Here is a 21,423-nt window from a genome sequence, read left to right on the forward strand (position 1 = left end):
AGGGGCAGAATCCCCTCCCTGCCCTGCTGCCCACGGGGCTCTGGATGCAGCCCAGGATATGCCAAGGTATTTTTCTGAAGGTATTGCAGGACAAAGCCCACCCAAAGCCCCTCTCTGTCCCTCCAGCGTTCAGAGTCTGCAGCAGCTCCTGCCTTGCACTGTGGACTCCAGAGTTCTGTCATGCCCTCTTTCCTCTCCCCTCACTCCTCCTTGTCCTTGCAGCTCCCAAGCACCCCTTCCCTCCTGTGGGAGCCAAGGCTTGCCAAAGCCTTGGGTAATGGGGTCAGGGGACCTTCCTCATCCAAAAAATGCTCCACCAGACACTGGGCAGGGACATGTGCTCCTTCAGCCCTGAGGGTGAGGGGCCTGGAGCTATGGCACTGGCACAGACCCTCAGGGCCACAGTGGACACACAGGTGTGGGTCCGGACCCTGCCTTTATCTCTGGCCAGTGCAGCATTGTGAAATTCAGACCTCAGAGCTGCGTACCTCAGACAAAACCCCTTCTCTGGGCTCCAAAGCACAGTAACCGAGCAAAAAGGCAGTAGACAAAGCACAGAGAGGACCAGCAGCTCCCTGGAGCCCGAGTGCAGAGCCAGCCCCACCATGCACAGGGCACAGAGGGTGAAGGTATCTCTGTCCTTGATCTCTCACACACCCAGGGCACACAGCCCATGGGCTCTCAGTAGCTGGAGGCAGTGTCAAGGCCATGACTGCAACATTTCACTCTGGAAAGAGCATGGAAAAACCCAGAGCTAAACAGAGCTGAGGTTTTTTATTAGAAAAGTAGATCTATTCTGTTTTAGTCCTTTGGGAATCTAGCTTCATCACAGAGTAATTCTGAGTCTTGGAGGAGTTATTGAAGGCCTTGTGCCAGCCAAATGCAGGGAGATCTCAGCAGGTGGGTATGGCGAGCATGACCAGGTCAGCTTGGGGTGTCCTGGGCTGCTGCCCCGAGGAAATCCTGTATGCTTCTGGCAAGAGGTTCACTGTGAGGGAACACTGCCTGCTCCAGACATGAAACCAGGTACAAAGGGAGGGGCCTGAAAGAGAAGGGAACATGGCAGCAGTGAGGACTGCAGCATTCCTTTGCCATGCCCTGAGACATTTGTTCTGCAGGTCCCCCTGCTCTACCTGCAGCCTCTGCCCTCCCCATTTGGCTGTGTCAGCTCTTCTGTGCTCAAGGGAGTCCCAGTAGAGCCACAGCCTGCGGCCCCTCGGAGCAGTCATCAGGGGAAGCTCCTTGGACACCTAAACTGCCCTCAGAGCCTGGCAGACAGTTTGCATTACTGAGACCTTACCCATCCCTCTACACACCTTCCCTGCCCTGGCTGTTGCCCATCCTCTCCAGGGGAGCTCTGGGAGAACTTCTGCCACTGAGCAGCTGCCTCCTGCTTTCGGTTCAGCTTCCACAAGGCCTGCACCAGGTAGGAGGCAGCAGCTGGGTCACCTGCAAGGCAGGAAGAAGGATCAGCCCTTAGCAGACGAGGAGCAGGTCCTCAGCACTGCTGTGGGTTGAAGGGTATTACAAAAGAAGCTCAGAAGACAGACAAAGGCAACGAGTGTAAAGAGAGGTGGTGTAATGGGGAGGAGGCTGTCCTGGCTGTGTCACAGGCTCTAATTAACCCCAGGGCTGGCAGCCAAGGCAGTTGGCATCAGCCCTGGGGCACAGCCTGCCACACCTCTCTTTGGACACAGACTGGGGTTCTCCTTGCAGGCACGTCCGCACCCCCAGGGGGAACGGCCACGGGCAGGACTGGGACCAGCAGGTCTGACAGATTGTGGTGAAGCTCACACCTCTTCAGCATGTCAGAGCACTCAACAGGAGACAGCAGCCCTGTCAGCAGCACTAGCCATGCCTTGGCTGAGTTCAAGACATGAATGCTCTCTTTGCAGGCCTCTGTACTGTCAGGCATGGGCATGCTGCTTCCTTGGGTGAAGCACAGCTCCACTCCTCTGTTCTGGGAAAGCAGACCTGTCTGGGAGAAAGTTGGCTGTACCAGGCTGGGGTTGAGGCAGGAAATGTCCAAGCTATGTGAGGGCACAGGTTGGTGTCAGGGTTCTGATATACTCCTCTGACAATAGTTTTGGTCTGTTTCTCCATGGCTGTGAGCTGACCAGGCTCTAGTATGTAACATTGCTAGTGGCCCTACTGCTGCCCCCAGCACCTGAATAAATGTGGTATAAAGCATAAGAACTTCCTGCTGAAGACGGCAAAGTAGCCCAGGACAAATTTGTGGAAATCCCTTGTGTTCCTCACCAAAATGAGCCTCTTACCTGGTGAGATCTGCAAACTGTGCTGGAAATCCAACAGGGCTTCTTTGTTCCTCCCCAGCTCCAAGAACTGTATACCTCGCCCAATGAGAGAGAGCAACCTGATCTTCTGGAGCACCTCCACTTCTGGCTGGAGATTCTCTGCCACAGGAAGACACATACACACCTGAAGACAGCATCCTCCAGACATTCTCTCCCTTATTCCCAGCAGGCTGAGCCAGGTTAGCAGGCAGGACAGGCCAAGCATTTATTTGGGCTGCTCATCCCCCAGCTCGGGAGACAGATGGCAAAGATCAGCCTCCATGCCAGGCCAGAAGAGCTTGGGAGGCAGCAGAGGGGGAGAGTGAAGAATGTCAAGAGCCCAGAATGTTACATGGCTGTGGTGAACAGTGACCTCAGCAGCAGCCTGGCCTTTAGCTGTCCCTCTGCACCACTGGCATATATCTTTTCCCCAAAAACTGTATTGGAGAAGCTTTCCAGTTCACAGCCCCTTTAACTGCTACCGAGGCAGTGAAAGAGGCAGAGCCAAGGCCAAACTCTGCTCCAAAAAATCCAGCCAGTCTCTTCAGAGGCTTTAGCATGGCCGAGAGCTTTGCACGCTGGGACAACTGCCTCTTGCCAGAGTGATGCTGGGCCCATCACCATGGCCCTCTACCTGTTGCTGCCAAGCACATAGATCCTGACCCAGCTGAGGCCCCACACAGGTCTCACTTGTGTGGTGTCCTACCTGTCCGTTTGACACCAGACCCATGAAGCTGGACACGCAGGAGATCATTGAGGCACCTGTGGGTGGGAGGCCAGAGGAGTTTTGGAGCCACTCCTGGGCTGTCAGGAGTGCCAAGTGTCCTGCCCTGCCCCACCATCCATTGCTGCCTGCTGGGGAGGCCCCTTCTCCTGGCAAGGCTCTATCACCTGCTGAACTGTGTTACAGCTTCCTTGCTCTCGCCCAGCTTGGCCCATGCCCAGCCCTGCTGCAGGTATCCAGCTGCTCTCCAGGCAAGGCAGCACAGGCTCTCCTTCATCTGGGACAGGAGTCCCCCCGCCAGTTCTGCTCCTGGCAATGAGGACTGTGTCTGCTCCAGCCTCTCCTCCACTCGTAACATCCGTGGAATGAGGTCAGTTGTCCGGCTGATGACCTCCTCACACACAGTTATGGCATCCTGGTGCCTCCCAGCCTGCTCCAAGGCAGATGCTGCTTCCAGGAACACCTCTGGGATCCTGGGAAGAGCTGAGCCACCATCCAGGGGCACCTGGGGAGCAAAAGTGACATCGGTGCTGCAGAACTGGAGAGTTCTCTGCCAAGCAGCATGACTCTGTGCATACTGGGAATGTGGAGCTGCTGCCCAGCAAAGCTCAAGCCCTCTCTCACAGCCACTGGAGCCTGGTGGAGCAGGCAGAAGATGGAAAGGACTCACAGCTCAGCAGAGTCAAGGCATCAAGTCCCTACTCTGGAAGTGAAAGACACCCGAAATCAAGCTGACAGCTGCTCTCACAGGGAAGGGGAAGCTGTCTCTCCAAACAGCAGTGGTGAGTGTCTCTGGTGTGAACCCAAAGGCAGACATGCCACAGGTTGGGGGTGCCAGCCCCCACTTCATTTCCTTTACATCAGCCCCTACCTCATTTCCTTCACATCTCAAACTAGACACTGAAGCCTGGAGTCCAGAGCTCCTGGGCCCAGCCCTTTGGAGTGGGTTTGGATCCCTCCAACCCACATCCTCCAAGTCACCAAGGGATATCTTTACCAGGACACCTACCTGCTGCTGCAGTCCCTCCTGAAGGAGAGACAGAAAATCCAGGTAATGTTCCACTGCATCAGCCACCCTGCAACAGGAACAGGACATGTGGTGGAAGGAGAAGTGCCATCAGCCAGGTGAAACCTGGACTGCCAGCCCGCAGTCTCTCCCCCTGTTCACAATCTCCATGCTTTGAGCAGACCTATGACAGCAGTACTGAACTGGACCATTTCCAGAAGCACAAGGAAAACTGCAGAGTCCAAGCAAGCAGCATGTTGCAAGCAGACCAGAGGCACTGTTACCTCCCATCCTGGAGACACCGCTGTGCCAGAAGGTACTTCACTTCAGAGGGGTGGCGATGGCGAAGGAGGGAAGTGAGCACTGGTGTGTGGACAAGCAGCTCTGTTTGCATGAGGAAATAGGGACTAGAGGAAGCAGGTGCTGGAGGGTTTTTTCTCAGAGCCTGTGAAACAGGAACAGAAAAAGTGTTTTCTACATCTACACTGCACTGGTCAAGTCTCAGGCAGCTGCAATCTTTTGTGACTTCTGACATGTGGAGATGCACCCAGGCGAGCAGAAGTGCTGCACTTCACAAGCATAACTACATTGTTCTCACAGTTGCTTCCAGCAAAAGCCATCAGGATCACACAGGGGCAGGCAGACTTCTGATCTCCAAATGGCACCGGGAGATTTGCAAGATCATCCAGATCACCTCAGGTTTTTAGTTCAAGGTACTTTGAGCTGCCTGGAACACCATCTCCCATTGCAGCCACAGACCCAGTAAGACCATTTGTAAGGAGAGAGTTCCCTCTCCTCTCTGTATGTATCTGACAGTTTTCAAACAGCTAAAAAGAGATAATTCAGGGTCTACTGTTGTGATCTACTGTCCCAGGCAGGTTCACACAGGTAATGCACACTGCCTCACTGCAGCCAAAACCTGCCTCTTTACTATTACATATTTTTCTAAGAGATTGATACTTTCTGACCTGAGAGAATAACCTCCCAAGCCACCACATACATGAACTAGGACCCGAGGTCTTGCCACATCCAAATGTGGTGCTGAGCAGGAATTTCAGATCTCACTGGACTCCTTCCTGCCCACTTGCTGAAGACAGCACTCTGCTATTCTGGGGACTCCCTCCAGGGTCAAACAGCCTCCCAGAAGGAAGAAGCCTGCTTTTGAAGCTCCATGCAGGCTCTGCTGGGCAAAACTCATCCCTGAACTACAGGAACCAAACAAACCTCATAGAGTAGGGTCAGGGCCTGCAGCTCCACATCGGTCTCTCCCAGTTCATGGTACACTGCTGCCACATGGGACAGGGCAGGAAGGCACTGGAAATCTACCTGGAGGGCCCGTTTCAGGTGCCGAAGGGCTGTCTGAGGCTTGCCCTAGGTGGATGGGAAGACATGCATGTTGAAAGCACATCCTGCTGATGTTTTTACTGTTTGGTAGGATCCAGATTCTTGCTCTGCTTCCCCAAGAGATCCCCACTAAGCAGGGCAGCAATTTGGCCAAAGGCAGCCCTCCTCAGGTTGGTTTTTGAGCTTCTCTCTCTGCAGCAACACTTTGCAATCAGCCAAAACCTTGGAATGGATTTTGCAGCCTGTCCAAGGAGGCTGGGACCACAAGGGCAATTTCTGCTCAAGGCCTTCCCTCCCTGAGAGGCCTTGGACCACACAGAGGCATTGTGAGCCTGAGCCTTCCCACCCCTCAGCTGCCTTTTCCCTCTTTGCTGTCATTACCATTCGCTGAGTGCAGCAGCCGAGGCAGGTGTAGATCTGGGCCAGGATATTCTTGGAGCAGAATCCTCCTGCAGCTTCCTGAAGGAGGGAAAGGGCAGCGGGGAAGTTCCCAGCCTCCAGCTCCTGCAGCCCTAGGACAGACACAGCATATTGGTTCTGTGGCTCACTTTTGTGTCCCACCAAGTCCCAAACAAGTGGTGGTGCCCTTTTCTTCCCAGTGCCATAGGGACTTGCCTGGATCCCCTGCAAACCCAGCAATGCACAGCAGGATAGTGCCAAGCTGCCATCTTTGCTTTAGTGGTTTTGCAAGAGAACAAGCTACTCAATGGAAATGTCCAGCAGAAATAACAGCAGCTTCCAAGTCCAAGATGCTTCCTTTGGCCCAGAACAAGGACAGGGGTATGTGCTGGGCGAGTTCACCTCCACATTCATCCACAATGACAGCAGTGCAGGGAAGCACACACACTTCAGAATTTTTTTCAGCACATCTAGGCCATTTCCCAGCAGGATGCTTTGGGATATCAATAAATTAATATTTATCACCACTCGTTATTTGCTTTTCCTTAGGTCTTCTTTTTAGGCTACCCTCTGAGGCTGCTCTCACATAGCAGCACCACACTCACATCTGCCACCTCCCTGCTGGAAGTGCTGGTGCCACCCTTGACTATTTTGGCTCCAGCTCTGTGGGCCAGAGCTCCTGCCCTGCCTTCTGGCGGGAAGGCCCTGTAGGAGCCCAAGCACAGCGAGGCAGTGCTGGCTGTCCCTGGAGCTGCTGGGGTTGTCAAAACAGTAAAGGAGAGAAAACAGGCAGGACGGAACACAGCAGCCAGAGAAGATCCATTGCTCCCTGTGACACCAGGCTACAAAGCCTCACAAACAGCTTTGTGTGGCTCTTGTAGCACCCTAGTCTAACAGGAACAACGTGCTTGGAACAAGGCAAGTTCCAGAAGACAAACAGAAGAAAGGTTTTATCTTCATAAAACCCCTGCCAGCCTTCTGCTTTAAGGTCACTGCAGGGCCCAGACAACTCCCCTAGAGTCACAGACAGGCATAGGAACCCCATGCAGAAAAAGGATGAGCTGGGGAAAGGGAAGCTTTTTGAACAAGGAACATAAAGGTTGAGACTCAGAGGCTCAGTCAGACTTGATTCCAAAGGAACAGCCTAAAATAACCCAAGGGTCAGTTTGCTTGGGAAGAGAAACCAGGATAAGGGCAGGGAAAGCGGTCCTGGGACAGAGCAGCAGGAGACTGTGCTGGCATGAGTACCTGCCCCCCACAAACCTTGCAGGAAGGCTGCTGCAGTGCAGAGGATTTCCTTCAAGTCCTTGGCACTTTGTACAAGGGGCAGGGAGGCCTCCTCAGGAGGGACCTGCCATGCCTTGATCATGGAGAGGATTTTGTTCTGCCCCTCACTGCAGTGAGCTCTTCCTGGGTCCTGTGAAGGCACAGAGGAGAGAGAGCAGGGAATGCTGAAGGGAAGCAGGAAACTGGTCCAAGTGCACAGAGAAACAGGTCCCACCAAACCACTCAACACTGTTCTCTGCAGTGGGGGCAGACTGGGGAGCAATGTTCTACCATCTGCTCCCTTCACCTACAACCCACTTACTGCAGTAATTCCTGCCTGGCCTGGGGCAGCACCTCCCCACCTCAGAGTGGGGTGCACCTCCAGGGTCTCCTGGCATGCAACAGATGGCTGTTGGAGTTCAGTCAGAAAGATGGGACCCACCCATCATCAGCCTTTTGATCAGCAGGGAAGGTTCTGCATCCCACTCCTGTTCCCTACAGAGTCTGCAAGTCCATCTGCAGCCCTCTACCAGCCTGCCCAAGTCTCCTGTCTGACACACAGAGGTCTAGGGCCCACACAGGCAGAATATTCTGGGATCCATTAACACTCTCAGGGCCATTAGGCTTTGCTGGGATGCCACGGGGAGGATTAGTTATGCTGACTGGGCAGCACTGATGGGTTCAGCTGTCCAAGTGCCACAACAACATTTTTCAGAGTGAGTTTTATGACAAACACTGTATTTATGCCAGCTCTGCCAGCATCTGCCTGTGCCCAGTTACCTCAGCAGTGCTCAGGAGCTGGAAGAGGCCAGCAACACTTCCCAGCCGGCTGGCTGCCAGCCACCAGGCTGCTTGCAGGGCCCCAAGGCGGTGCAGAGGTGCCTGCAGCTCCTCCACGGTTACCTCCCGCAGCACCTTTTCCCACAGCTCTTCCATGCCAAGATCCTCTCCGCAGGCCCCAAAAGCCTCCAGAACTGAAAAAAAAAAACAAACAAAAAAACCCAAAAAAAAACACCAAGCAAAAACATTTAGAGCTGTGAGACAATGTGTTGGTGCGCTGTAACAGACACCCTGGATGCAAGAGGCAGAGAAAGCCTCAAACAAGCACAGGCTCCTCCTAGCAATGGAAGGAATGGGGTTGCAGGGCTGGCCTGGCCTCAGCAGAATGGAAAATAAGCTCTAAGAGAGAGAAGCTGACAGCAGCACACTCAGGAGACAACACACAGCACAGCTCAGCGCTAGACTCCAGCTCTGCTGTGTCCCCTTGAAGTCATTTGCCCTCAGGTAAGCATGTGCCAACACTGCAGATCCACCTCTGAGCAGCAGCCTGTTTCAGTGAGTTTTCTTTGAAGCCAGCACACTATAATTAAAGAAAACACTAACTGTCTACTGTCACTAAAACTTTACTAGAGACTTGGCACCTTATACATTAAAACCTCTTGTTTCCCTTGAAACCTCCAGCCCATCCCTGCAGGCAGCAACAGGCAGGCAGCTGCACACTGTCCCTGGCCACATGCCACTCTACCTCCAGCCCTTACAGGCAGAGCCTGGATGCCTGCTTACAGTTCCTCCCATCTCCAGCCTTTCCAAGCACAGCCAGGGGTGCCTGCCCACAGTTTCCCCCGTCTCTGGCCTTCTCTGGCAGAGCCAGGCGTGTCTGCTCACAGTTCCCGCACCTCCAGTCACTCACCAAGTATCTCCAGAGCACAGAGAACGCTCTCCTCACCCCGAGAACTCCCCTAATAAACACCCACATCCTTACCCCTGAGGAGTCCCTGGCATATTCCTTCTGCTTCTCCTTTGATGGCAGAGTCAGATGCTCCCACAGTGAAAAGCAGGGAGTTGTAGAGGACAGTGAGTTCCAGAGGCAGGACAGGGAGGGCAGCCGGCAGCCCTGTAGGCACAGCCAACCCAACAAGAAATTTAGATGGCTAAGAATAAACAGCTGTCCATGCTCAGGTGGCAACACCTGGCTCAGCAACAAGAGAAGTGGCTTGGCAAGAAGTTTTTAGTGATTGTGGTGTGATTTAGCCACCTGGGAAATGCAGTGCCAGACAGACAGCATGTGTCAGCACTCCAGGTGCCAACACTGCTTTAAACATCCATTCCCCAGCTACCAAAATGCTGCAGTCCTCCAGGACTTTCAGCTCTCCCAGAAGAGTATCAACAGCCTACTCCTTTCCAGTACACATCCACCCTTTCACACACTGTGTCCATCTCCTTATCACAAAATCACAGAATGGGTGGGGCTGGAAGGGACCAGAGTGTCTCATCTGGTCCAGTCTCCCTGCTCAAGCAGGGCCATCTTAGAGCATGTAGCACAGGATTGCTACAGGTGGTTTTTGAGTATCTCCAGTGAGGGAGACTCCACAACCTCTCGGGAAAATTTGTTCTCATGTGCAGTCACCAGGGTAAAGTTATTCTTCATGTTCAGGTGGAACTTCCTGTGCATCATTTTCTGCCCATTGCCTTGTGCCTACTGCTTGGCACCACTGAGCAGAGCCTGGTCCATCCCCTGACCCCTCCCTGCAGACACTGACAGACACTCATGAGCTCCCCTCTCAGTCACCTCTACTCCAGACTGAACAGGTCCAGATTGCTCAGGCTTTCCTTGTAAGAAAGATGTTCCAGTCCCCTAGTTATCCTCATTTCCCTCTGCTGGACCCTCTCCAGGAGCTCCATGTCTCTCCTGCACTGAGGAAACTGGAAATTAAGCTGCCTTATGTTCGGCTTTCTCTGCTCCATGCCTGTGTCAGAGAGCCTCTCCCCTGACTTCCCAGAGAAAGGCTGCCTCACTTTTTTTTTACAGAATCGCCAAAGCTCTGCCCAGCAAGTTAAGGCAGAATCTGAGGCTGGACAATAGCCCTTTTGCTGGCCCAGGTCAGCATAGGGCAACAGGGATCATTTCACCTTGGCTTGTTTCCAGCACTGGGATACTGGAGCTGAAACCGGAGGAGCAATATTCATAAACTAAAGCACAAGAAGCTACACCTCAACTTGAGGAAGAACTTCTTTACGCTGAGGGTGGCAGAGCACTGGAACAGCTGTGCAGGGAGGTTGTAGAATTTCCCTCTCTGGAGACATCCAAACCCCACCTGGATGTGTTCCTGTGCCACCTGCTCCAGGTGATCCTGCCTTGGCAGGGCGGTTGGACTGGGTGATCTGATCTTCAGAGATCCCTTTCAACCCTGATGATTCTGTGATTAACTCCTTTGCAGGCCCCATTCATCCCACCGGGCAGTGGGAACCCTTTCACCCCGCCGCCTTCACGCGTTTGTCTCCAGCACCGGCATACCGGAGCTGCATCCCGGTAAACAGAGGTGTCAGGGAGCCGGTGCTTCCACGCCCACACGCTTCAGGCCCGGGATAGCAGTGGGAGGCGAAGGCGGGGCACGGCGGCCGCCACTCACCGCGGATGCTCAGGAGCAGCTCCCGGAACTCGTCTCGCAGCTGCAGCCGCGCCTGCCGCGCCTCTCCGCCGCACCGCGCCGTCTGCAAGGCACGCACTTAGCGCCGGCCCTGCTGCGGAGCGGCACCGGCGGCAGGCCCGCGGCTCGGGGAAGGGAGGGGGAAAGGAAGAGGACGTGCCGCACCGTCCATCGCTCGACCAGCGCCCGGCTGTGGGCGGTCCAGGCCCGCAGGCAGCCCCGCTCCCGCTCCCGCTCCCGCTCCGGCTCCGTCCCGCGCCGCCGCTTCCTGGCCGCCGCCATCGCCCGCCGCCGCTTTCCCGCCCTCGCCGCCGATTGGCGGGAACGGCCGTCACCACGGCAACAGGGAAGCGCGGGGCCGAGGGGGCGCGCGGGGGGAAGGGGGAGCCGCGGAGGGACAAACCTCGGCGCAAGGCGAAGGCACCAGTCAGGATCAGCTAGCGCCCAGGCCGGGCTGGAAGGGACACATCAGGACCCCGAGCCCAGCCCCCGCCTCCGGGCAGGACCCACACGGAGGGGCATCAACACACCACACCACCTGCGCTGTCCAAACGTTTCCTGAACTCTGTCGGGCTTGTAGCTGAGACCCCTACCCTGGGGAGCCTGTTCCCGTGCCCAGTCACTCTCTTGGAGAAGTCTTTTCCGAAACCCCGACTCTTGGTCCCCAGTTCAACCTCAACCTCCCCTGACACAGGTTCAGGCCGTTCCCTCAGGTCCTGTTGTTGGTTTCTGCAGAGAAGAGATCAGTGCCTAACCCTCCATTTCCCCTCAGGAGGAAATTGTAGATGAAGGTCCCCATGAAGGAGAGCCCAGACGGGTCGGCGAGAGGGATGGAAGAATGAGACGACACAGCTCTCCTTGGCTCTCACCGTTTTATTTGCAGACAATTTTCACAGCTGCCCGGAGCCCCGTGCCACCCTCGGACACCGAATCATGCACGCCTCCCCCCACTCCCGATTAATTAATTATGCAATTGAACAACGGAGCGACCCCTTCCTGGCTGCCTCACGGGGTCGGTCGTGCCACACCCAGGGTGCCAGGCGCACGAGCACAGCCAACTTGCCTGTTTTGGAGGGTTTTTTGAAAAGAAGGCTCTGCTTCCCAGCAGAGACTTGAGCATGGCTTCCACCTTCCAGGTGTAGCTGCTGGATGTGAATGAAAGCATTGACAGCCAGATATGTAGATACCCAGGAAAGTGTAGCACCATGCTGCATGCAGAGCTCCCAGGTTGCTTTCCACAACTGGGTCCATCCCCTTTTTTTTTTTTCCCCAAATGAGGGGCTGAGGTACAAAGAGGTTAATAAAAAATAAAAGAACAATCTTGCTCCAAGCCACGTAGTGCACTGAGTCAGGGTTCAGAGGAGAGAGCAGGGCTCCCCAGCCCTGCTCCCCACACACTGGCACTGCTGCTTCCTGAGGGGAAGGGGGACATGCACACCGAGACCAGGACTATGCCTTGGCATAAAAAAGCAGCCTGAAGAGTTGAGGGAAAACCAGAGAGAGATGGGACAGAGGAATGGCTGTGGGAACAGAGCTGGAACGAGCCCTGGGCTCCCCGAAACAGTGCCATCCCTTGGGATCTGTGTTAGCCCCATGGACCAGAGCTGCAGGTGATCCCAACACTCACAACTCTTCACAGTGGCCGCAGCTTTTGGTCACTCTTTTTAGGCAGCAAAAAAGAGATACAATTGAATTTTTGTTCTGTGCCAGGACCATGGGACACACCATGGGTCTGAGCCAGGGAAGTTTCCAATGGCTCTCCCCTGCCAACAAACACATGCACAACACTTGCAAAGCCCAAAGTGCAGAAATGCACTCCTGTGGAGTGCAGGATGAAAACTGCTCAGCTGAGCACTCTGGCCCCTGTCACACTCAGCCGAGGGACACAGCGACCAGAAATAAACTGCCTGGAATAACTCATCTAGGAGAGCCAAGTGGGGCCCTACAACAACCTCTCTGGAGGGATGTGGGGCAAAACCTACTCCCCAGCACAGCAGATTTCCCAAAGAGCCTTGGTTTGCACTAGGAGGCAACCACCTCCTGGGGTTTTAAATCAGCAAAGACAGTCTTGTCTGCTCTAGTATCAGCAGCATGATCTGCTTCCAAGGTCGCCAGGCCCTAGACTGGCACTAACTCTGTAATCCCCAGCAAGCTCAGAAGAATGGCAGCCAAACAATCAGCTTGAGGGCAGCTGAAGAAGGCCGACAAAGACTGAAACAGTCAATGAAAAGTAGCTAGAGCCTCTCCAGCCCTTGGGAAACTCATCTTCATGAATCTGAAATCTTTGGTGTAGCAGCCAGTCTGCCGTGTCCGAGCAGCCAGAACTCCATGGCATCTCTGCAGTGACCAGGATGTACTTGCAGCCCTTCTACTGCAAGCTTTGTTTAGTTTCTGGTGAGATAAGTGTGTTCTTTGATGACACTGTTCCCTCTGCTCTCCCTGGCCTCCTGGGTCCACAAACCCACACACGGCAGAGGTGTGCCATGGAGGGGCGAGGAGAGGATTCCCAAGCCCCACGTGAGTGCTCCAACCATGAACAGTGGGCATGGGAAGGCTCAGCTGCACTGGAGTGACCAGTGAAAAGAGAAACAAGTCCCAGAGATGGAAGCCAAGGGGCCTGGGTGGCAGCCATGGGGACATCAGGGGCCAGTCCTACACTATCAGTGGCCACAGGGACTTCTGCCAGCACAAATAGAGACAGGCAGAAAGCTCCTGACCAGGTTATGAGGTTACAAGACCAATTTGAGCTCCAGCCTTGATGTTTAGCAACATGTGTTATCCAGATTAACCTCACATTAAATGAAAATTTACTGGGTAACTGCTACCTCCACCCCCTTCCTCCTCCCCATATCGATGCACCCCTCGTTCTTTCAGAGGCATATGGCCACCAGGCAGTCAGCTTTCAGCAAATAACCTATTTTTAAGGGTATGAGTGCCTAAGCCCATTTTAATTGTGGTCTGATGCATTCCTGTAGCTTTCAGCTTCCCTCACTGTTTGCCACTACCTCTTGCTTGTGCTATCGCTGGTGGTGTGCATCCAGGCAGTGAGGCAGGCCAGGGCGTGATGCCACTTACAAACCAGTCCCTGCTTGTGACAGGTGAAATTGAGCAGGACCACAGAGCAGAGGACATGAGAAGCTGAGGTAGCAGAGCACAGCCGGCAGATCAGGAGCAGGCCAGGCAAGGGAAACCTAATATAAGAACAGTTTAAGCCTTCCTGGAATTGCATCTGAACAACTGAGCAGGCATTTTGCAGGGGTAAAATACAAAATTCCACCTGCCCTCAAGAGACACAGCAACTGTGCACTTGGGAAAAATGTCAAGAAATGAAATCATAAGAGATTTTCCCTGGGACTCCACAGGGCAGAGGAGAAGAAGAGCCTGGAGATATGCTAACAGTCTGCAGCAAGGAACTCAAACAGGGGCAGTCATGGTGAATGAGTTAAAAATTAATGGGATCAGGCAAATATCATTGCAGAAATCCCAGGCAAGCACTCCTTATCTCTTTCCAGAGAGGAAAGAGACAAAAGGTTTCATAGCACCATGTAATGCCACACAGTGGTTCAGGGCAGTAAGGAATCCCAGCTCCAATGGAAACTGCAGGAGGAATTGAGCTGGGATGTGGCCAGGCACCATGGTCACCACCCTCTACCTGTGCCCATAAAGAAAGGAACACCATGTCTCCTGACTGTGAGCAGTCAAGGGCACGTTTAGCATATCTTACTTGTGATGTGAAGTCTCACAGAGAATGCCAAGGCCAAGAGGGAGACGAGCCCCAAACATGGGATCATGGATGTGAGTGACTGCATCTGGTCCATAGCACCCAGCACACACATAGACACCAGTAAGTTAAACCACGTCCCAAAAGAATTGGTGCCCGCTCCATGCTTTCATGTAGCTGTTCTCAGGCTCTGGAGATCACACCAAGGCTACTCATGCAGCTGGGACAGCTATTCCAGGTTCCCCTTTCCTGCTGGCCAGGCCCAGCATATTTTGTCACTACATCCTCCTGCATCTAAACTGTTCACAGTCAACAGCCAGCATCCAGCAGCACACACCCAGGAAGAGATCAAGAGCCTTGGCTGCTACCACCCAGCCCACAGGGACCCTGACGGGTTGAGAACAGAAGTGGAGAATTTCTTGGTCATGCACACAGTTGGCCCTGCTACCACTGGCTCAAGCTAAGCCTGCTGTACAAGGCAGCCCAGAGTGCTCCCCACTGCACTTCACAGGGCTGAGTGGAACCAGGAAAGTGAGACTGAGTGTAGGGAAAGAGAGGCCTCACCACAGAGCAACTGACTGACTTTACAGAGAAGTAGCTGCCACTGAGGCTCCAGGATCCATCTGCATGGAAACATGTGCAGTGTGATTCCAGTGTGATAACCAAGCACGTGAAAACAAAGTGGTGGCTGTGGGAAATGCCCTCCCCTTTCAACCTCTCCCCTCCTCAGCCAGCCCCATCCCATGAGTCTTTGCACAGTCATGGTGACACCTTGCTGGCCACTGAAGCCTACCAGCTGCACATTGTGGCAGGTGTCAGGAAAGTACCAGCAAGACCCCTGTTGGTGTTTCTCCAGAGGAGCACTTCAGGACTCTTGCTTCTTGGGCTCCTGCAGCAGAGTCTTTCTGCTGCCAGCAAAGGCCCAGCAAGAGCTCTGACCTCCCCTGCTGAGAAACACCATCCCCGTGAGCCAGGAACAGTTGGCTCCAGTCCTTTTGTTCAGCACAGCAGCAGGGAGCTGGGCATAATCCCTGACTGCTGTCGGCAGGCACTCATTTGCTGGTGGCTCGTGTATCCCTCCCAGCCCGAGGGAGGCAAGGAGACAGCCACAGCCTGGGCCGACGAGCAGGTCAGGCTCCTCACGTGTCCAAGGCTACCTCAGCCGGAGCTGGCTGAACCAGGTGCTGACGGCACAGTCCACACGCATCACCAGGGAGATCCCCAGCAAGAGGCAGATGCTGCTCACCACAAAGCCCAGCGACTCAAAGAGGAACCTGCAGGCACAAGAGATGCAGTTAAGGATACAACAGCCAGCATGACTACAGAGACAGGCTGCTACCCTCCAGCTGACTGATTTTCCTGACAATGAAAGGCTGGTAGCATCCCACATCCTAAAACCTGAATTACATTCACTCCCCAGCAGTTGCTGCCTGAAACCTGTGAGCCAAGCACTCGTCTGATTTAGAGGCTACTCAGGACCCATTGACTCAGGTGGGATTGTGAATCCCTCTGAGGCTGAGGCCACCCTTCACACCAACTAGTTCAAAGGCTTGCTGGTTCAGCATTTCTGAGTTTATCACTTCTGGTCTGGCACCCTTACCTTTGGCTCTGACTACAACATTCTCAGCTTCCAGGTGGGTTCTGTGTGTCTTTGGAAATTAAGACACACATTTCCTAATGTGAGGAGGAACTTCTCGGGCTCTAGCTCAAGTCTAGCTTCTGAATTTCAAGCAGGAATTAGTCAGGGACATTCCTAGAACCAGTACTAGGCAATGAGTCAGAAGATCAATCACAGGGTCTCTTCCAAAATTACTGTCTGTGAACTCTAGTCAAGGTGTCAGGGACATGAGTCTTAACCCAGCATCAGAGCAACTTCCGGGACTTACTTTGGGGCAAAGACCTTCCAAACCATGAGGTGTCTCCTGAGGATCATAGCTGCACACACACAGGCCAGAAGCTGTGGGGAAGATCAGGAAAAACAAGTTACAGGTGACTCTGGAGAGACCTCCTGGGCACTAGGTTCACATCTGAAGGTGGTACTAAACTGCACATGCCTGAGAGGCTGGCACAGAACACATCAGGAATGAGCATCTTAAAGAGGACTTTCTTCCATGATGTCCTCAAGTCAGGAAACACAAGCAGCTTGGGGTACATGAAGGCCCTTGTGGGGCCAGGCTGGGGCAAGGGCTCACACTGTGGCTAACCAGACCTACTATTTCACTGAGAGGGTGCTGCTGCTCTCTGCTGCAGGGCTTGCCCCTTCCCTTGCATTATCTCTGGTCTGACAACACAGGCGAATGATTTGAAGAAATAAATCCCAGAAAACTATTCACTTCTTTCACAGGATTAAATTTTCTGGTTTTTAGCTTCCTATATCATCACAGCACGTATGAAAAACAGAGCTGGTGTGAGATAGGAATGCTAAGGAAGAGAGGGAGCAGGATTACAACCCTGCAGCTCCTGAGCAGACATTCCCACTCTGGGCATATGAGTATGAGAAACATCCTAATCCATATGGCAGCTTTCATGCTGGAGCCCTTCCCAAAGCACAGAGCAAATAGCATGGCTGAGAAGGGACCTGCTCTTCCACCTACAACCAGACACTCCATCCCAGGGCCTGTCTGTGTCCTGGCTGACCCCTTTTATCAGAGTGCCCCACAGTTATCACAGCACACCAATTTCCTCCTAGACAACCCTTCCCACAGCCACCCTGCCTCTGCCTGTACCTGTGCCCCAAGGACAAAGAGGTATTTCAATCCCAGCCGCAACAGAGCAGTGGAGAACTCCTCTGGAGACTCCCGCAGCCTCATTTCCATCATGCGCTCCTCCACATCCTGCAGCTCCTCCCGGGATTCCTTCTTGGGCTTCTTCCTCTGTGAGTTGGACATCTCACACACAAAGGGCCACAGCAGGAGCAGTGGGCAGCCAACTACCTCAAGGACAAAGGCAGATGAAGTTATCAGAGCCCAGGAGGCGAGGAGCAGTTTAGGATCTGCCATCCTGCCCTGGATATGCAGGAAGCACATACCCTAGCCCCAGGCCAGGCTGCTGTGGCCCCACAAGAGGAACAGCGAGGACGCTGTTGCTCAGCTGGTGCTGGAGTCTTTATTGCCCCATGCTCAACCTTCAGAGCCCCAAGCAAGGCACTGCAGTGAGCTGTGTCTGCTCAGGCACCACAGCTCAGGAAGAAATTTATTTACCTGCAAAGAGGATATGGGAAGCAAAGGTGTTGGCTCCCACCAGCACAGCAGGCAGGAGGTTCATGCTGTGGTCAAGGTGGAAGCCAACAAAGGCTGCATTCCAGTGGATGGCTGGGAAGATAGGCTGGTGGCCTGTGGAATAGAAGAACTGTGAAGCAGCAAGGAGCCAGGAGATGACTGCATACCACGGCACTGAAAACAGCTCTGAGAGAATAAAAGACAAAAACAGAGGCAGGGGTGGGGATATCAGCATCAAGGAACAAGACAGATCCATGGTCAAAAAAAGCCTAGTGACCTTTTTTTGCAGGTTCCCTTTCCATGTTGGCTCTTTTAAGAGACAAGAAACAGTCCAGCTCCCCCCACAGATACAGCAAGGGGCCAGCATTCCCTCTGCTGGTGCCAGTAGCCTTGCTACTGCACTCTGTCAGAACCAGTGGGGTTAGGTGACTGTTCACACCCTGGGAAGAAGAAAGTTCCTTTCCCTGTCTCAAGAGACTCATTTCCCCACCATGTTCACATCCCTGCTACATGCATCTTTCTTCTACCTGAGGAATTAAGCATCTCTTAAAAAAGCTAATAGTATCCTGAGGATCAGTGCACCACCATTTCCCAATACTAGAAACCAGATCCTGCTTCTCCCCACTAGAATTAAGGCAAGATCACTACAGGTTAGGCCCAGGTCACATATCCACTGGTTGCTCCACTGAGCCCAGACTCACCAGCATCTCCAGCAAGGCCTCTGGCACACGTGTGGATGTGCAGCAGCACAAAGGCCTCCACGAAGAGGAGCAGGAAGGCAAAGCTCAGCCGCTCGCTGTGCAGAAGCATCAAGAGGAAGCCCAGGAGGGTGAGGGCTATGACCAAAGCTGCTGAGTACACGCTGCCCAGCCCGTACGCTGCAACAGTGGCCCTGCAGCTGCCCCGCTCCAGCCGGCTCTTCTGAGACTCCTGCATCCTCTTGTAGATCTGAGGGATGACGTGGAGGAAGTCGACTTCGGAGCCAGGAACCCCCAGGTAGGGAGTGACAATGGATCCTGCTGACTCCCGTGTGTCCTTTGCAAACACCGTCATGGGATTGCACAGCAGGAGCAGCAGTCCCATGGATGCTAATCCATAGACAGCCCTGGGAAAGACAACAACTGCGACCTGCACCAGCTCCTGCAGCTTGCCAAGAGAGTCATCAGCACTGGAGGCAACGGCCCAGTAGCAGGCAATGCAAAGGACAACCAGTGGGAAACCCCAGCGCACAAAGAGCACAAGGGGGTCCGAGCTGTTCAGGTTGCCGTAGTGCCTTAGCCAGCTCTGCACTGCATACACCAGCCCAGCCAGCAAGGCCACGCACAGGAGGTAGAAGAGGTTCTTGGCCCGTGTGTTTCTCAGGCTGGCAAGTGGGGAGAGGAAAACAGAGGGCCGGCACTGAGGGATTTCTTCGCGGCACTGGTGGAAGAAACTGGAGAGGCGCACGCAGACCAGAAGCATGGCCACGAGGCACAGCAGGTACCAGATCTCTCTCCGGTAAGAAGAAACGCCAAGTAGCTGCTGCTTGGGACCTTCTGGCACAGTCAGGTGACCATCCCAGTGGAGCTTCCCTACTAGCAACATCACCAGAGAGGCCAGCAGGAATGGGGCCACCCGTGCCTCAGCCACAACAAAGCTGTCGGAGAACATAGCTCCACAGCGGAAGAACAGAATGCCCATGGGGAAGGCCAGCCCAAGCCATGCTTGCAGCCTCTGCCTGAGGCCACCACTGGCCAAGGGTGGCTGACTGCCTGTCAAACGGGCTCTCTTGAGATGCCGGCCCCACCAGTGCCAGAAAAAAGCCAGCTGAGAAGCAGCGGCTGCCCATGACGACACCAGGAGCAGATCCAGCCCCTCCTGGGTGAAAACATGGACTAGCCATAGCAGAGCAGCCCCCACAGGGCCCCAGAAGAGCGGGTACAGGAGGCAACTGCGACAGAGAGATTGTGAGGACGTGGCCAGATCTGAGGCCATGTAGCAGAGCAAGCAAGAGGAAGCAATAAGGATGCAGCCCCCCACCATACGCAGGGGGTGGAAGCGGGCCCAGGACTGGGTGCACACAGCCCGTGCCTCCCGCAAGTAGTGCTGGAAGCGACCGATGAGGCTTCCCAGCCTCGGCTTGAGCTCTGGAGGCACTGTCGTCCCCTGCACCTGGGTCAGGAGCTGCGTGTGCTCCTCCACAGCACTAGAGAAGAGCTCCTGCAGGTGCTGGAGCTGCTCTACTGGCAGGTCCTGAGCCACCAACGAGTAGGACTGCAGGAAGCGATCCACCTACAGGAGAGAAGAAACAGGATCAGACAGCAGCACTGGGAAAACAGGGAATGGGATTCACTGCTTCACGCTGCCCTTTCACAATGGAAACAACCCCAATTTACCAAACCCTCCCAGGACAGACTTGTCCCCAGCCATATCACCCAGGGATGTCACTATCAGAAAACTCAATCTCTCTGCCAAACTGCTTCCCTCTCAAGTGAAGCATCCACAGTGACAACTATAGTGATTCCTGCAGCTACACCCCTGATAATGCTGGGCATCACTAAAGGTTTTTATGAAGTCATTGGCAGCAATAAGGCAAATGTTCTCCAGAAGGTCAAGTCATTACTATTAATGACTTGTTAATCTGTACCCTATGTTGAGTTTTACAGTTTTGTCTGAGGAAAAATAGCACATAAAAAAACTTATAGTGGATGAAACCAACAACTTCCCTTTCTTCAATACTAGCACATTAATACACTTCACCGTAGTTTAAGAAAAATTCATTCTTTTTGCTTTCTATTTCAACAGAGACACAAACAAAGGCAGCTACAATCTCAAAGTCACAAAAGAAGTGTTACGGGGCATTAGCAGGGCATAGAACCTGCATACACATCCATCTGCTTAGATCTCTCCAGTCCTGAATTGCACCCGTAACTTCACACACCTTCCTTTTGCCTCAGAGCACAGTCAGAATCAGTCTGCCTCTGCCCATGAATGGCAGACACATGCACTGGCTCTCTCACAGGCCATGGCTTCTTCAACACCACCGTTATCGAGCCAGAAACCTCCTCAAACAATGAGTGCAAATATTTAAACAGGCACAACTTGATAATGCTAATTCCTAACAAATGATGATTGATATCCTCAGTGATTAATGGACACTAACTTACAGTATGATCTTTAAATGTCAGAGCACTCTGCTGCTCTATAATTACAGAGCTGAGTATTTCTGTCTTCCCATCAGCAATCATTCTCTCCAGCTGCTCAATGGTTTGCACCAGTGGTGTCCAGCTGGTACTCCAAGGAGCTGGTTGGGCACTGAAGGAATTATTCCTGTAGTCCCAGCAATCCAGAGTCCCTCAAAGGCAGACTGGCCCTTAGCTGAGATACATGCCTTGCAATGCCTGTGGCACATTTGGCTCTGTAGCATAACCAGAGCCACAACAGATGGCCCTCACATCATCCATAGAGGCTCTCACTTAGCCTGGTCCACTGCCTAGGCTTCTTTTATACCTGATGTAGAGACTCTCATTCAAATTTTGTCAATCCGCTCCTGGGGTTCGGTATTTTGTTGCACTTTGTGTAATTGCTTCTTCAGTATCCTACTTTAGTATTACCTGTTACATAGTTTTTTTTTTTTATTTGGTCTTTCGTTACTGTTTTCCTTCTTCCACTAATCTAGAATAGTTTTTTTGTTAACACTGTTTCTCCTTGAAAACTGAAGCAACATCAAAATCTCCACTTTTACTTTCAAATCTCCAGTCACAACACTTGCCTCTGGTCATCCTCAGACTTGAGGAACCAGCGTCCCTTATTACTTAATCCACTTCTGACTATCTGGGTCCAGCCACCCTCCACCTTCCCAGTATTTTCCATACCACAGCACTAAACAGGTGGCTCTCATTTCTCTTTAGGGCTGTCTCTGCAAGGATGTAATGCTTCAAAGTAAGTTCCCCATGAAGATAACAGCAAGTCACCATCTCACCTCCACCAAACAGAATAGGTTTGTGCTTAAAAATTCATTCCTCCTCCCCTCTAGTTCAATGG

The 21,423-nt window shown here is 53.3% G+C and overlaps 2 protein-coding genes across 6 annotated transcripts in view; both read right to left on the minus strand.

Moving 5' to 3' along the window:
• The window catches only part of PIGO (phosphatidylinositol glycan anchor biosynthesis class O), a 265,926-nt gene that overhangs the window by 237,489 nt on the left and 7,014 nt on the right, over positions 1 to 21,423 (minus strand). Inside the window, exons 7-12 of one of the 5 annotated variants that reach the window (XM_068176614.1) lie at positions 18,102 to 19,671; positions 17,383 to 17,586; positions 16,909 to 17,111; positions 16,069 to 16,139; positions 15,340 to 15,456; positions 11,490 to 15,129 (exon numbers count right to left, since the gene is read on the minus strand). In XM_068176614.1, the coding sequence (XP_068032715.1) occupies positions 15,048 to 15,129; positions 15,340 to 15,456; positions 16,069 to 16,139; positions 16,909 to 17,111; positions 17,383 to 17,586; positions 18,102 to 19,671 (2,247 nt within the window). In that variant the 3' untranslated portion in view covers positions 11,490 to 15,047. The other 4 variants (XM_068176611.1, XM_068176610.1, XM_068176612.1 and 1 more) reach the window with 4 other exon arrangements.
• On the minus strand, positions 786 to 10,743 carry FANCG (FA complementation group G). Its single transcript, XM_068176434.1, has 14 exons — positions 10,627 to 10,743; positions 10,444 to 10,525; positions 8,796 to 8,927; positions 7,814 to 8,007; positions 7,031 to 7,184; positions 5,750 to 5,880; positions 5,249 to 5,395; positions 4,309 to 4,469; positions 4,028 to 4,094; positions 3,186 to 3,523; positions 3,001 to 3,056; positions 2,277 to 2,414; positions 1,317 to 1,449; positions 786 to 1,042 (listed from the first exon to the last, which is right to left on the minus strand). Exons 1-14 carry the CDS (start codon positions 10,741 to 10,743, stop codon positions 925 to 927), a joined length of 1,968 nt encoding a protein of 655 aa, XP_068032535.1. The 3' UTR covers positions 786 to 924.

The sequence above is a fragment of the Anomalospiza imberbis genome, chromosome Z (genome assembly GCF_031753505.1).
Source record: "Anomalospiza imberbis isolate Cuckoo-Finch-1a 21T00152 chromosome Z, ASM3175350v1, whole genome shotgun sequence".
Lineage (NCBI taxonomy): Eukaryota > Metazoa > Chordata > Aves > Passeriformes > Viduidae > Anomalospiza > Anomalospiza imberbis.